At 33.5% G+C, this 17,508-nt stretch overlaps 1 protein-coding gene across 1 annotated transcript in view; it reads left to right on the forward strand.

Moving 5' to 3' along the window:
* Positions 1-17,305, forward strand: part of Rim (Rab3 interacting molecule) — a 295,789-nt gene extending 278,484 nt beyond the window's left edge. Inside the window, exons 16-18 of the mRNA XM_072532709.1 lie at positions 5,988-6,205; positions 7,633-7,772; positions 16,825-17,305. Coding sequence (XP_072388810.1) covers positions 5,988-6,205; positions 7,633-7,772; positions 16,825-17,031 — 565 coding nt within the window. The 3' untranslated portion in view covers positions 17,032-17,305. The remainder of the gene's footprint in view (positions 1-5,987; positions 6,206-7,632; positions 7,773-16,824) is intronic.
* Positions 17,306-17,508: the final 203 nt, after the last annotated feature.

Genomic DNA, 17,508 nt, shown 5'->3' on the forward strand with positions numbered 1-17,508 from the left:
ATGTTACTATGCGGGTTCACTAGATGGTAAGATAGTTTAAATTTTTTCAGAATTTTTTAACCAGAACTTCATCATCCAGCCTCAAGAGTCCACTGCTGAACATAGGCCTCTTCCTCATGTTTCCAACCCCGTCAATCTTGCGCCGCTCTCATCTAGTTTTTATCGAGTCTTCTTAAATCGTCAGTCCATCTTGTAGGTGGTCGACCGACGCTTCTCTTGTCTTCCCTTGGCCTCCATTCCAATAACCTCTTTGTCCATCGCCCATCTGTCATTCTGGCTATGTGTCCTGCCCATCTCCATTTTAGTCTGGCTATCTTCTCGATGATGTCAGTCACTCCGGTTCTTCTCCTGATGTCTTCGTTGGTTATTCTGTCTCGCAGAGTTATTCCTAACATGGACCGCTCCATTCTTCTCTGCGTGACTCTCAGTTTAGTAGCTGCTGCTTTTGTTAAGGTAAGTGTTTCTGCTCCGTACGTCAAGACTGGGAGGACGCACTGATCAAATACCTTTCTCTTTAGGCATGTGGGCAGCTCACTTTTAAAAGTTTCTCTCAGTTTTCCAAATGCTGCCCACCCAAGGCCGATTCTTCTCTTCAGTTCATGAGTCTGGTTATCCCTGCCAATCATAATTTCATGTCCCAGGTATTTATATCTATCTACGAGTTCTATTTCTTTTCCACCAATACTGATGTCTGGTTGGGTACCAAATTGGTCATGATTTTTGTTTTCGAGATATTTATATTTAAACCTACACTTTCTGTAGCCACAACGAGTTCCTGTACCATCTCTCTTGCCATACCTAGATCTTCAGCTATTATAAGTATATCATCGGCGAAACGTAAGTTGTTTAGATATTCTCCATCTATTTTTATTCCCTTTGTCATCCAATCCAAATTCTTAAAAGCATGTTCTAGCACCGTATTAAAAAGTTTAGGTGACATTGGGTCTCCTTGTCTAACCCCCCGTTCTATTTTTATGCGATTACTGTTAGTATGTAATCTGACAGTGGTTGTTGCCTGCAGGTATATTTTGTATAATAATAACCAGAACTTAACATAAAGATAAGTTCTGATAGCATCATATCCCAGTTCACCGGTAAGATGGATTCTCCAAATAATAGTGCCAGCAATCTTTGTGGGACTACTTACACCAATCATTTTCCATTTGTTCTAAGTTTTCTACTTTTCTGTAGTTTGTCACCGGTCTGGTCAAGAAAGCTGCCGCCGAAATGTGCAATTTTAGTGGATAGAGAAAAATGATATCCTCTAATGATAGCATTTTTGTACGTTTCAGGACACCTGTCTTCTTCTTTAGGTGCCGTCTTCTTAGCGAAGGTTGGCGATGACATCTGCAAAGTCTTTCCTATTTTGGGCTTTCCTTATTAAACTTTGAAAGTCTAATCCTGTCCAATCTTTGATGTTGCGCAGCCAGGTCATTTGTTGTCTACCCGGGCCGCGTCTGCCTTCTATTTTCCCTTCTACAATAAGCTGAAGGAAGTTATACCTGTCGTGACGTCCAAGCTTCCACGCCATGTAATAGTACACTATATACATAACACTTTATCATGCGGTATCGTAGGGACAAATCAAGATTACGGGTAGTGAGTAACTGTCATCTGAAATAGTCTTCATCATATAGTTTTTGATACCGATTAAGTCTGGAGTTAGTCCTTGAATATAGTTCGTCCAGCATCCTTGCAGAATGTTTCTTCTAAAAACAGTTTTTACGATGTTGATAAATTTGTCATAGTTTTCTGTTATTGAACGATTTTTAGTAATGTGATTATAGGAATCTGAGAAAAAATGTTCCCAATTTTCTTTTTTAAAATTAAATCTTCTTTTAAATGGCGTTTCTTGTAGTGTTATTACAGCGTTCATAATACCAATGTGAGTCTTGTGTTGGGTGCAAGTAATTGCATCTCCGATATGCTTTTTACACTGAGGTGCTATTTGGTTAGATACAAAAATTCATTTTTATTGACAGTGTTAGAATAACTGATCCTGAACAGGGTCAATTTGACAAAACCGTGTTAAACTAGTGACTAAAAGATTAGCCAATAAATAATTAATTATTTTCCAGTGTACGCTCGATTGCAGTGGTTTCATTGATTTTGCAATCTTCGTGGAGGCTCCTTCTTTGTACCCTAATCCTGTCCAATCTTTGGGAAGTTATACTTGTCGTGTCTAAATATGTGTCCAAGATAAGACGTTTTACGCTTCTTGACAATTTCTGTGAGTTCACGTTCTCTATGCATACGCCTTAAAACTTCTTCATTTCTAACGCGGTCGGTCAATGGAATTTTCAGCATACGACGAAATACCCACATCTCAAAGCTCTCTAAACGTCGTAAAGAGCTGACTGTTAACGTCCAAGCTTCCACGCCATGTAAAAGTACACTATATACATAACACTTTATCATGCGGTATCGTAGGGACAAATCAAGATTACGGGTAGTGAGTAACTGTCACATCTTTAAGAAGGTGTTTCTTGCCTGTTCTATTCTACATTTAACCTCTTGTTCTTGGTCTAAGGTTTCATGTATCCAACAGCCTAGATACTTAAACTTTTTCACTTGTTCAACTAGACTGTTGTTGACTAGTATGTTTGTTGACAGAATTTGTAGTTCTTCTTCACTGCCAGCAATCAGTACTGTATCATCGGCATACCTGATATCGTTCAAGATTTTTCCATTTACTTTTATTTCTTCTTGTGCTTCCAGACGTAGAGGCGTTTTGGTTCCAGTAGACGCCTGTAAGTCCTGAAATTCAAGAGCTTCTGTATTTATACTAGCTTAGGCCCTATTGATAGTATTACTTTTACTGGTTTTAACTACTTTGTCTCCAACTAACTACAGCTCACCTAATTCCATGAGCACTCGCTTATCTGTAAACGTTACTTAGTTCTGGAAAGATCCGCAGGGAGATTCTTTCTTAGACATCATTTCTCTAGGAAGTTTTTTTTTTATTTACTTTGCCTTGAAATTTAGTCTTTTTATTATTCCTCTTTATAAGAATATGTACTAAATATTGTGTTTTACTTTATTCAGTTCAAATAACTAAATCTTCTCCATCCAGAAAAAGTAGGTCTAAATGGCTGTGTCAGTTACGTGCAGGGAATCATATTCAGTACTAGGTTTATCCAACAGAGGACAACTAAATAGATGTATGGAACCTTGTAATTCCCCACATTCACACAGGGTATCGGAGTCAGCAGGCAATGGTCCCTATTTCTCCATGTTAGTTTTACACTTAAATACTCCGACTCGCAGACCATTAAGAGTTGTGCACATAGCGTAAGGAAGATGGTTACCAAACTAAAGTTCTTCTCGAGGATTCAGATGGCGAGGAACAGCTTCCTTACATATGGCAAGACGAGTTCTTTCTGGTGTATCTTGCAGATGTGTTGATCTGGCCAGAAACCTTTCTCTTGATTTGAGTCTTCGTGATGTAGAGTTTGTTTTTTCGTTTCAGATCTCCAGATACTTATCTTCGGATATCAGGTGGAGTAAAGCTTCTTCGTTACGAATGTAGAAGGAGCATACCTAAGATTTTCCGGGGTTCGGCTTAAGTTTGATTCGCAGTGTGTTGTCATTGTGTTTAAGGCTTAATTTAGTGTTGTCTTTACTTCAGCAAAAGTTTTTTCTTGTACAACAATAGCTGTATCGTCTGTATATATGAAAGTCCAAATATCTACTGATATGGGTTAGTAGTTTGTATAAATGTTATACAGTGTCGGTGCTATTACACTACCCTGAGTAAAACTGTTCTTCTGTGTTCTCCATCTACTATTCTTAACTAAGAGATAAGAAAAAACGTGATTTACGATGTCGTAAGCTGCAGTGAGATCTAAAAATACCGCGCCAGATACCTGGTGTCTTTCGTACCCGACTCTGTTGTGATTTAGTATTTGTGATGTACATGATCTTTCGGGTTAAAGCCACATTATTTGTTTATGGATTTCTTGTATGTTCTGGATGAAATTCTATTAAGGATCATGCATTTAAGTATTTTTAATCGGCAACAAAGCAAAGATATTGGCCGATAGCTTTTGCAGTCGGTGGGATTTTTGCCAGGTTTAAGTAATTCAATCACTTTGGATTATCTCCAGACTCGAGGCTCCAGATCTGCAAAGTTTGACCAGAGCTGTTTATGATTTGTAGGAGCCATGTTTGTACTTTTAGTCCAAACCGCTTAATTTGCTCTATGAGCAGATTATCAATACCCGGAGCTTATTATTTTTCATTATCTGGATCTAGGCCTGTTATTATTAAAAGGTTCGCTCAGCTGATTATTTTCGTCATCTCCCATTTTAAGGTTTTCTTTACATCTTTTTCCAGATGCTCTAACACTTATAAAGAGTTGTGAGGCCACTTGGTTTGCTGTAATATTTGGAAAATTCTTTGGCCTTTTACTAGAGTTCTAGCTACGATTCTTCAGTAGTTTACAAGCAGGTCTACTATTCTGTGCCATGTTTATATTTTCATGAGATTACACCATTTGGATTTTCTTTGGTCTGAGATAGCTGCTAGTAAAATTTCTCAGCTTGGTAAATAACATCGCTGAAATGGTCTTAATCATATAGTTGTTGATAGCAATTGAGTCTGGAGATAGTCCTTGAATATAGTCCGTCCAGCATCCTTACAGAATGTTTCTTCTAAAAACAGTTTTTACGATAATGATAATTTGTCATAGCTTTCTATTATTGAACAAATTTTAGTATTGTAATTATAGGAATCTGAGGAACACTATATGAGAATTTTTCCCAATTTTATTTTTTTAAATTAAATCTTTTTTTAATGGCGTTTCTTGTAGTGTTATTACAGCGTACATAATACCAATGTGTGTCTTGTGTTAGGTGCAAGTAATTGCATTTTCGATATGCTTTTTACACTGAGCTGCTATTTGGTAAGATACAAAAATTGTATCCAGATTGGATCTGCTTTTCCACCTAGCACTTTTAAAAGAGGAGGGAAGTTTGGCGTCGTGTAGTAGTTGTATTTGGCCGTGATCCGCCCATAGCTCCCACCCTCTACCTTGTCATCTGTCTCTCTGTATCACCATGCACTACTTGTCAATTAAAATCGCCAATGAAATCTTCCCCAGGGAGCTTGTATATAGAAGCCACAGAGAAGCCTGGTGTGTGGATAGCAATAATTTCTACGTTGCTAAGTTCACTGATAGCAGATGATGTTATGTTCAGTCCAAGTCGGACAAAGATAACACTTTCAGATTTATTACGTGGTCTTTAAGAGATAAGCTTCAATATTTTTATTGACAGTTTTAGAATAATTGATCCTGAACAGGGCCGATTTGACAAAACCATGTTAAACTGGTGACTAAAAGATTAGTCGATTAATTAAATAATTATTTTCCAGTGTGCGCCCGATTGCAGTGGTTTCATTGATATTGCAGTCTTCGTGGTGGCTCCTTCTTTATACCCCACTAAATATTGTCATTTGTTATTAACAACTGTATGGTTATTGTAAATCTTAATACTTAAAATACGTTTGAAAGTAATGTTTGGCTAAATATTTGGTTTTTAAATAATATCGTATTTTTCTACCGATACATAATTATTTTTTATATAATCCATGGTATTGACTATTCTCCAATTTTGTAAAATTCATTTAACATTACGAACGTAACAATTAATTTCGACATTTTTAGGTATTTTCATTGTATTTTATTTATAAAAAATTGATTATTTATACTTTTTCTACTACCATTAATCTACTTAGTCTGATATTTTAACAGAAACTCTTTAACAAACTTTAATCCTTTTTAAACTATCATAAAATTACTTATTGCCATCAAACAATAAGTTAAAATCAATAAATATAAATGTTGTATGGTGTATAAAAGTTTTTTTGTAATATATTATCCTCTCAGCTCTTTACTATAATCCTTTTAAATTAAATATTTCTTCTTTTCACTTGTTTACTTCCTGTACACCATATGTTTTAAACTAATGGCATGCTTTTCGGTTTAGGTGGTCGCCTTCGCTGCGGCTAACAGCAGCTGGTGAAGGTCAGCTAGCAGAATTTATCGAAGGTTTAGGTCCTGGACAGCTAGTAGGCAGGCAAGTGTTGGGATCACCGTCTCTAGGAGATATCCAGTTAGCCCTTTGTCATCAAAAAGGGTTTTTGGAGGTTGAAGTTGTTCGAGCGCGAGATCTGCAGTCCAGAGCCGGTTCGAAAGTGTTACCAGGTAAATAGATCCGCATATAAATTAATTTTTTCTTATATAATAAATTCGTAAAAGAAATATTTTATAAGAAAATATTTTTTTTATTTAGAAAATTTCTATCGTTGAAAACTATCGTTACCAACGGTAACGATAGTTTTCAGAGATATTAATAAACCGATGCAACAAAGTATCGAAGGACCCGATAGAATTGTTGAACATAGCAATGATTAGAAAACGGCACGACGAAACTGATGACATCTTTAACACAAATCTTTAACAAATGCCTTGTCAGAAAGTTCCTAATGAATAAAACCTGGCATACATAACGCCCATCAATTAATATAAACTATAATCAAAATTATCTAAAAGGCAGCTGACAATTTGAAAAGAGGAGAAATATAAGGATATTAAAAAATAAATGTATTGATGAAATGGAACTAACTTTATTTGCTTTTGAAATTTCTAGATATTAGAAAATTGCTTGATAAAACTTAAACATAACTAACTACATAACCTAACTATACTATTTAACTATATGGTGAAGGTACGCGCTAGTTAATATTTGGTGAATTCGCCATGAACAGTAAAATGTTTCCAAGCTTTTCTATATTTTAAAATATTTATCTGGCCTTGGTCTTTAAATTTTGAGCGTTCATTACGCGTACGCAGCCCAAGTTGCGTCTATCTATGGAATCAGATAGTACAACAAATTTAAGCTAAAAACAAATTTTATCCACAAAATTAAAAATTGTGCACCGAGTTAACACACACAATATTATGATGTATTCGAGTGACACAAATCCTCAAATCTTTCTTGAAAAATATGCCCAGTTTCCAGAAAACGTAAATGTTTGGGCAGATATTTTAGGACAACACATAGTTGGGCCTGTCTTATTTAATGCTAACTTAACCGGTCAAGTATCTAGTATAGTATCAAGTATATCTGGAGATGTTACAAAGCGCAATTGAGCCATTAATTCTCAAAATTCTGGAAGATAATCCAGATGAATTCGGCAACTTGGAAATAACATTTCAACAATATGGTGCTTCTGCACACTATTATGGTGCAGTAAGACGTTATGAAGATAAGAAATATCGTAGTAGATGAATTGGACGACGTGGTTCAATCGAATGGCCAGCTCGGTCACCGGACCTCGCACCATTTGATTTTTTTTCTGTAGGGATACTTAAAATCTAGGGTTGATGCTACAGCACCCGAACATATTGGCATTTTGAAACAACCAATTTTTAAAACTGTAGTACGACAAGAGTTTAGCAATAGCAATTACTGCAACGAAATTATTTGTTCTGATATATCAAAACAACCATATTAACTTTGCGAAACATAGTTTAAATAATCCAAACGGTGCTCATTAATATTATACAATATAAATTGTTTACTTTAATGACATATTTTTCTTGAAAATAACTGTTGTATTTTGTTTCAGCTCCTTATGTAAAAGTATATCTAGTTAATGGTAAAAAATGTATAGCTAAAGCGAAAACAACAACGTCTCGAAGAACACTAGATCCTTGGTACCAACAACAATTAGCATTTAAGGAAAATATTCAAGGCTGTATATTACAAGTAAGTAGAAGTTATAAAATATTAATAAATATTGTTTCATAAATAAGGTAAAAGAAATAATAAATTAGACTTACTCACAATCAATTTAATTTAACTATCCAGACGACCGGTTTCGCTTTCTACAATATGCAAAGCATCTTCAGGTCTCGATACAAAGCTAAATAGATGCTGAAATAATAAACCCATATTAGGGTGTTGTCTAATAAAGATAAACAAAGATAGATGATATAAATTATATAAATTACAGTAATTATGCTAATATTACATGTCTGTGGTTTATTAAAATGAATAAAATGTTTAAGCAGACAAGGTAAGACCCACAAATTGGTAAAATAGTCTATTAAACTGTAATAAATTAATAAATGAACAAATAAATAAAACATTACTTACATGCCGGTACTCTATTAATTGATGGTTGAAAGAACATGGTTCAAACTATCCTGTATTGTTGTTTGGAGAACTCAAGTCTGCTATTGTAATTGTTTGACAGTAAACGGGGAAGTTCTTGAGGAGACAGATTTTATCCAATGAAGTAGAGATAGGTGTAATGTAATTGTTTGTTTGATGAAAGTAATGTTGTATACCATTGAGTTATTTAAAAGTTATTTATATTTATTCTAGAGATATATTTATGAAATATGTGTTATTTATTGAGATTTTATTTTAGAAGGTGACTGTTGTGAGACAATGAATGAGACTAAATGTTCAAATTGTGTGGGTGTGCAATTCTAATAACTTGTAAATATCAAATTTCTTTGATAAAGTATTGCTGTAATATGTGGCAAATGGTTGTAAAGTCCAATAATTAAAGTTAAAAGATTAAAATTAGAATTGAGGATACTTTAAGACACACCGAAAACACACAGAAAACACTTAAAAAAGGGGGACAAAACAGACATTAAATTTAAAAAGGGGGAGGATTTGGAAGCACTACATCTCTTACTTGGAGACAATGAGTTTTTTTATGTTATTTATTAGATTTTTAGAGGTAAATTTGACACAACAGTCACCTTCTAAAATAAAATCTCAATTAATAACACATATTTCATAAATATATCTCTAGAATAACTATAAATAACTTTTAAATAACTCAATGGTATAGAACATTACTTTCATCAAACAAACAATTACATTACACCTATCTCTACTTCATTGGATAAAATCTGTCTCCTCAAGAACTTCCCCGTTTACTGTCAAACAATTACAATAGCAGACTTGAGTTCTCCAAACAACAATACAGGATAGTTTGAACCATGTTCTTTCAACCATCAATTAATAGAGTACCGGCATGTAAGTAATGTTTTATTTATTTGTTCATTTATTAATTCATTACAGTTTAATAGACTATTTTACCAATTTGTGGGTCTTACCTTGTCTGCTTAAACATTTTATTCATTTTGATAAACCACAGACATGTAATATTGGCATAATTACTGTAATTTATATAATTTATATCATCCATCTTTGTTTATCTTTATTAGACAACACCCTAATATGGGTTTATTATTTCAGTATTTATTTAACTTTGTATCGAGACCTGAAGATGCTTTGCATATTGTAGAAAGCGAAACCGGTCGTCTGGATAGTTAAATTTAATTGATTGTAAGTCTAATTTATTATTTCTTTTACCTTTTGAAATGGACTCACACAAGCAACACATTCATGATTTGTTTCATAAATATATATATATATATATATATATATATATATATATATATATATATATATATATATATATATATATATATATATATATATATATATATATATATATATATATATATATATATATATATTAGAAGTGATTATTTCGACCAAAAAATAATTTATAAATACGTTGGAATTATCGGGTAAAGTAGTCTCTAATAAAAATCTTTCTTTTTTCTAAGATACTCAATATTTCGCTATTTATTTTATAGCTTTATCAGGAGTAAACTATAAAACAATTTGAACATTACAAAAAATGGCGTACAAATATATTTAAAAACACTCACAGAAATTAAAAGATTTCGCAAATAAAAACTGACATTGAAGTATTTGAAATATTGAATGTCAAGATTAAATTGTCTTAAGCACGTTCGTTACAGCTATACGATAAAAAATCAAAATTATTTCAAATGTAAAAATAAAAATAACAATAAAAGAATTGTTAGAAGAATGATATTTCTTTGATGAATTATTAAGGTTAGTTTTTATTAAGGTGAATGTTGGCTATTTTGAATATTTATAAATGTTGTTCAATATATTACAATATATGTTACTTAACTGTCCAGTGTCCGTTTTATACTTTAGTGTTTTATTTTTGTTAATGTAATACATGTATAATACCATGAACAGCAAACAACTATTTTCAAAAATCAAAGACCCAGTACCAACCTTATATAAAACTAATGTTGTTTATGAAATACCGTGTCTAAGATGTCAAAATAGCTACATTGGCCAAACATCACAATGGCTAAAACAACGCATCACACAACATAAAAGTAATTGCCGCTTGGGAAAAAATACTTGCGCAGTAGTTAAGCTCTATAAAAACACTGGTCATATGCTAGACTATAACAAAGCTCACATTTTAGCACAAACTAATAACTACAAAAGTAGATTATTTCTTGAGATTTTGAGTGGAACGAGCAACATTAGTTGCGAGTGAGTAATTTTTTGGAGTGATATGCGGCTATAGAGAAGGTGCTTTGGTAGTGATATAGTAGATAAAGGAGCGCTCTGAGAGAGAATATAGACTACCCAACCAAGCCATGAGCACAAGGTACCTTAGTTTTTGAATTGCAGTTATTTTATCTGCGATATTTAAGGGATGTCGTAGTACACATCCGGAAGTTCGTTACCATCAAACTGTAGAAGCTTGGTTGGAGATAATGGATCTTTGGTGTGGGGGAGCCTTTTGAGTATATGCGCTCGGCGGTGGCAAGGAGTCCTTAGAGTTTCCTCTGTCGTTGGAGCTAGCTATTGTGCAGAGGAGGTATATTTTGCTAAGGAAGCAGACTCTGTCGTTTATTGATGGTAGATTCGCAATTTGGTGAATTAGTGCTTACGGATAATCTGCACGTCTCCTTATGCACTTTCTGAGGATTTTCGTTTATGTTGCCACAATGGCGTTGGTTTGGCGTTTTATTTGTTTAGTGTCACGTAGATACACGCCTTGTATTCGATGATAGTCCTGATGAAAGTCTTGTAGGTGTGCAAGAGAGTATTATTTTTATGATATTTCCGAGTTTCCCAGATCGCCTGGGAGGATTAGCTTCAGTGTTGAGCTATGAATCGAAATTGGAAGTTTTATATGATAAAGTGTGCTTCTAGGAATTCTACGAGTCTCTCCTTTAGAACAGTTGATTTCATGTAAACGAATGAACAATCTTGCAATAAAGTCGTCCCAGGAACGCAACTTTGCAATATAGGCAATATCATTTTAAAGTCGTCTACTTTAAAATGTATAATATATATCTGAATTGTCAATTTAAATGAGTCAGATAAAATTAAATTTTTAGAAGAATTTTTCACCAAGTAAAAAAAACAAAATTTGTTTAATTTATTAATGTTTGTATTTTAAGAACGATTTCCGAAGTGGAAATTGAAACGTCAATAAACTTACTTTAATGTTTAATTGTGTCTTATTCCCATTACAAGAGAATTTATTCCAATTTTTACGCACTAACTGTATACTATATAATATTCCATGAGAGATGGACTTAAAAGATTATTCGGCTATTATTTTTCTTTAAGGTTTGAACATGTTCATACTGTTATATAACTCTTCTATCTCCTCCAATATCAACATCCATTTTTTTATTGGTTTTTAATTCCCTCCTTGAAAAAAATTAAACAGCATAAGTTCGAAGGAAATAAATATAATCGTGTCACCAAATTAAAAAATAACCGTAATTTTGTTCATGGTTATTAGATTACATAGTATTATTGTTTAAAATGAAAGATACCTAAACAGTAAACAATTAGATATAAAGTGTGTAAAAATTCGACGTAACACTTAATCTGATTTATTACAGCTACAAAAACAATAATGATCAAGGTATGCACGCGTATTTTGCGTTCGCGATAACATCAATGTCATAGTCATTACCATCATTTATAAACATATTTGAAGGTCTTGAAGTTTTACTTGTAATTGTGAATGTATACGCTCGTGTTTATTTTTAAACTAGAATCTTTTAAAACTGTTTATTTTATTTTTATAAAAAGCATGGTGATGTAAAATAATCTTTGTTTCTTTTTGTCAGTATTTTGTTTTTAATTCCTATTTTTAAGTCAATTTTAAATTTTATGTTAAACCCGTTCTACTAGATGGTTTATTTAACAATTTAATTATTTAAATATTGCATACTCGTAGTATACGCAAAAAGTACATACAAATTAAAAAAAGAACCGTCGATATCTATAAACAAGAAACAGAGATATAGTTAACAGCTCCTTCCCCTCCTCCGCTCTCACTAGTTTCAAAGCCGGCTGATTTTGAAGACCACATTTTTAAAGCTTTGCGAACGTGTCCATTTAAATGCAATATTTTTTTAAGTTTGTGCAATAAAACTTTAAAGTATGTTCTTTCACATGACCCTAATAAGATCTCTGAACTGTTATAAACAAAGCTGCTACCACTTATAAAAAAAGGCACTAACTTCTTCCCAGTGTCCTAGGTTAAAATTTTTTCGTTTTAATTTGTAAAAAATTTATCATATACTTTACTCCAAAAAAGATCTAACCCAGCAGGTAGTTCATATCGCCATCTATTAACGACAGAACCAAACCACATATCAGTTTCACATATCAGTTTACTCGGAAAGTTGCCTGCAGACGGGATCCAAGCGGTTTGGTTTCTTTCTGCAAAACGACTTAACAGTCACAGCTGGTAATATTAAATTTATTAGTAGTTGGAGGTTGGAGTTTCGGCGCTGTTAAAGCGTATCTTGTTGTGAACAGATAAAGGGGGACAATCACCAAGGGGAAAAATAAGATAGATGAACAAAGACAACAAGTAGTTATGGACCAAATAAACAATATACCAAAATACAAAAGTCATTACCGCAGATCCCAATGTTCTGAAGCTGAATTATTTCTACATCCAGAAATTAATTTGTCTTTGATGTACAGACAATATAAAGAAGCAAATGAAAATCCAATTAGTTTTCAAACACACAGACGTATATTTTTAACCAAATTTAAATTAAAGTTTAAAACCTTAATAAAGGATACCTGCAATACATGCGACACCTACCACAGTAAAATCCAAAATGCCTTTTCTGCCAACGTAAAAGAAAAACGCAAGGAAGAACACGACAATCATATAAAAAATTGGAGGAGGGTTAGAAACCAGATGTCTAACATTTGATTTAGAAAGAACACTACCATTACCACGGTTAGCAACGGGGATTATAAGAGATAAATTTGGTTGTATAATTTAGTCATCACTCTGGTGCCACCAACAAAGATCATTTTGACGTCTGGACGAAAAATGAGGCAGGAGGTGGAGCCCAAGAAATTGGTTTATGCTTAATAAAGCATATTAAAGAAAATGTAGAAATGGAGAAGACATTCTGAACGACAATGGTCAAAGATTAATAGATTTTTGCGAGGCACATTCTTTGAAAATATTAAATGGTTTCTTCCCCCATAAGAATATACACAAATTTACATGGACGCAGCCTACCAGAAATTTAAAATCAATAATTGACTATTTCATTCAGCGTAAAGATTCTAAACTAAAAACGAAGGACGTGAAGGTGTTTAGAGGGCCAGAATGTGGAAGTGATCACCATATGATTATTGCAAAAGTAATGGTGACATTTAAGAGAGAACAATCAAGTCACAAAAATGATGAAGTAACAGACATAGGAACAACCATAGAAAACATAAAGTATAACCTGGAAAGCTTTAAACAAGATTCGACAAAGTTCTTATATAAAATTAGAATAGCTCAGAAAATAAAAAATATAGAAACAAAGGACTTAGACCCTGAAAGTCTGCATGAGGTAATTAAAAAATATATTTATGCAGCGGAAATGAAGCACTGGGAAAAGTTGAAAATCGGAAAAAAGGAAAACCTGAATGGTTGTCAACGGAACTAGAAGAGAAAGTTCTCAAGAAAAAACAAGCATATCACATATGGCTTCAATCCGAAGATCCTCAAGAGAGAGAAATATACGCTAAATGGAATAGAGAAGTTAAAAAAGACGTGGATAAGGCGAAAAATATAAACTGGGAGGCTAAGTGTGATGAACTGGACAGATTTATGGGTGGAACAAAAGTGGCACAACCTTGGAAAACATTAAAGCAGTTTAGGAGAAATGAGAAAAATGAAGACAACATTTCTCTCATAAAGTTAAATGAATGGGAAGAATATTATACGAAACTGCTGAAAGAGGATAGAGTAGAGTACAGATGGGAAAAGATAAGGGAATTAATAGACAACAGAAACGAAAGACAGGAAATCCCTATAATAACATTATCTAAATTGACGGAAACCTTAAAAGAGGTTAAAAACGGAAAAGCCGCAGGGCCTGGAGACATTCCCATAGAGCTGGTTAAATATGGGCCGACTGCACTTTTAGAATTAATAGTAGACCTTTTCAATAAATGTATGTGTGGAAACCAGGAAATTCCTAAAGATTGGAACAAATCATATATAAGCTGAATATATAAGAGTGGAAATAAAATAGACTGTTCCAATTATAGAGGTATTAGTGTGACGAGCTCTGTGGGTCGGTTGTACGGCAGAATATTAAAGAAGAGGGTTGAAAGACAGATACAAGATATTGAAGAACAAAGCGGCTTTCGTACCGGGAGATCCTGCCTTGATAATATATTTATCCTACGACAAATAATTAAAAAGCGTGTCGAAAGAAGTAGAGAGATCCATTTGGTATTTATAGACCTTGAGAAAGCATATGATAGTGTCCCGTTAAAGAAAATGTTTGAGGTCCTCGAAAGGTCCGGATTGGATTCGACATATATCCGAGCGATATATAAATTGTACTAAAATGCAGTTAGTTGTGTAAAAATTGGAACCAGAACCTCAAATGAATTTAAAGTCACTAAAGGCCTAAAGCAAGGATGCTGTTTGTCACCGACACTCTTTAAAATATACGTCCAAGAAGCATTGAGGAATTGGAGAAATAAATGTAGATTTATGGGCATCGAAGTGGGACAACAAACTCTATATACATTGTTGTTTGCAGATGATCAGGTGGTGGTTGCAACCGATGAGGAAGATATAAATTATATGAATCGAAAATTATTTGAGGAATATGCCAAATGGGGGCTTACTGTAAACATAAGCAAAACAGAATATTTAAAAATTGGAGGAAATACCACAGATCTGAGGCTTGAAAACGCAGTCATAAAAGGCCGCAACCAGTGTAAATATCTAGGAAGCATCATATCAGCAGATGGCAGAGTTAAGATAGATGTACAAAACCGAAAAACCCAAGGGAAAAAATGCATCCGAATACTGAATTCATTACTGTGGTCTAATAAAATAAACATGCATACCAAACTTCGCGTATACAGAGCAATTGTAGAACCAATTACCACATATAGTGCCGAATGTTGGACGATGATAAAGAATGAACGAGATAAAGTAGACGTTGAGGAAATGGATTATCTTAGAAGGTCATGTCGAGTATCGAGAATGGAAAGAATCAGGAATGAGGAAATACGAAACCGTACAGGAATTAGAGACACTCTTTCAGATAGAGTACAAGGAAGGCAATTACAATGGTATGGTCACGTGATGAGAATGGAGGAGAAGCGGTGGCCAAAGAAAGCCTTAATGTATGTTCCGCCAGAAAGAAGGAAAAGGGGAAGACCACCAAATTCCTGGAGAAGAGAAATTACAAAAACAATGCAATCTAGAGGCTTAGAAGAGGAAGATTGGAGAGATAGGAAAAGATATAAAAAAGATAGAATAGAATAGGAGGCTGAAATCCGGGAAGCGGCAATCGCCGTAGGACCTCCGTTATATGATGATAATGAAAGAAAATGTATCTGACAATATAACTTAATTAATCTTATGGTAGAATTCTTGTGGCGGCCAAAGCCGCAACATTAAACTGACATTATATTTTATAGCTCTGTTGCACTTACATTCTTCTTTAAAAATAATTCACATGCGTTTCTTTGTATCAGACCCCAGTTTCCTACCAAATGATTCTGATTTTTCAGACGTGGAATATGCACTAAAACATCGACTTTATCTGCCAGATGATTATATAAAAATTATGGAAACGTGTCGGACAAAAAACAAATTTAAAGTTACGCGAATGCTATCTACTTAATTTTTTGGAACTGCCGAGTTGGAAAAATAAATAATAAATATAAAAGTCGATGTGGAAACTAAGAAAATTAGCTGTTTGCAGACCCGTGAGATATTTCTTGAAAAGAAAAACCATTTTCCATTTTTTGAAAAAAAACTTTGGGAGTGACAATAAATATGCTGAAATAGATATTAGAAAAAAAACAAGTAGGCCGAAGAGCAATATTTAAAGATCTACTACTGCCTGTGGCTTAATGGAAAACAAATATCAAACCCAAAACTAGTAGACATAAAATCCATGATATATTTGATTCCGAATGATTGCAAACATGATTATTCAGATATTACCGGCACAAACATTATAGACGATGTAGATGGCTTCAGTGATGCGCCAGATTTTGAAATGAAATCGTCAGAAATTTAATTTTTGTTTTGTTCTCTGTGGGCAATAAAGTATCTGTAAACAGAATCTGATAAATTTTATTTTGCATAAAAGAACCAATTCACATAATACTATTAATTTTCATATTAGTAAATATTTTAATTTGTTAATAATTATGTTGCATGTACATTTTTAAAACCTATGTATGTTCTAAGTTTAAATTATTTTTGATCTGAACTGAATTTTTGAATTGATTACCATCAGAACTTTAACATCAATTTACTAAAGAATACTATTTTGGCGTTGGTTCCTTTCTACAAAAGCCGTCCAATTGTTCAAACAATAATATTGATATAAATAAAAATATAATAATAATACGCTTTTTGTTTCAGGTGACCGTATGGGGTGATTATGGTAGGCTAGAAGGCAAGAAAATTTTCATGGGGGTAGCGCAAATAATGCTCGACGATCTCAATTTGAAAAACATCGTTGAGGGCTGGTACAAATTATTCGGAACGACCTCCCTGGTTAGTGGTGCCCCCTCTCTAGGTCTATCTAGTCGGGGATCCTCGGCTAGCCTTGATTCTATCAAGTTATAACCTATAACCTAAATTAATTTCCTCGTTTCAAATTACCACAAGAGTAAAACACGTTATTTAGTTTTTTTGACCGTTTCCACCACCAACCTTTAGCACCTTACTCATGTCATTTTTCACAAAAAGTTTTCACCGATGGCATCCACCACAACACGTATAGGTAGGATTCAATCTTTTTCTGTTTAAATCGTTTTAAAGGTTAGCATTTCCTTTAAACAAATATTCCGAATTAAAAAACAAAATGTTAAAACAAACGTGTTTTAACTGGAATTGTGGTTAATCCCTCTTAAATATAACAAACACAAGGTTGTTATTATACCTAAGACAGTGTTTTGCTTAATACCGTTGTAATATTCCATTGAATTAAATTTATTGCTCCAAAATAATGCTGTCTTAAGTAAAATTATTTATGTATAAAAATTATGTATTATTGTAAGATACTTTTAAAATCTTAATGCGCCATCCTGCGGTGCTTATGTT

The sequence above is a fragment of the Diabrotica undecimpunctata genome, chromosome 5 (assembly GCF_040954645.1).
Source record: "Diabrotica undecimpunctata isolate CICGRU chromosome 5, icDiaUnde3, whole genome shotgun sequence".
NCBI lineage: Eukaryota > Metazoa > Arthropoda > Insecta > Coleoptera > Chrysomelidae > Diabrotica > Diabrotica undecimpunctata.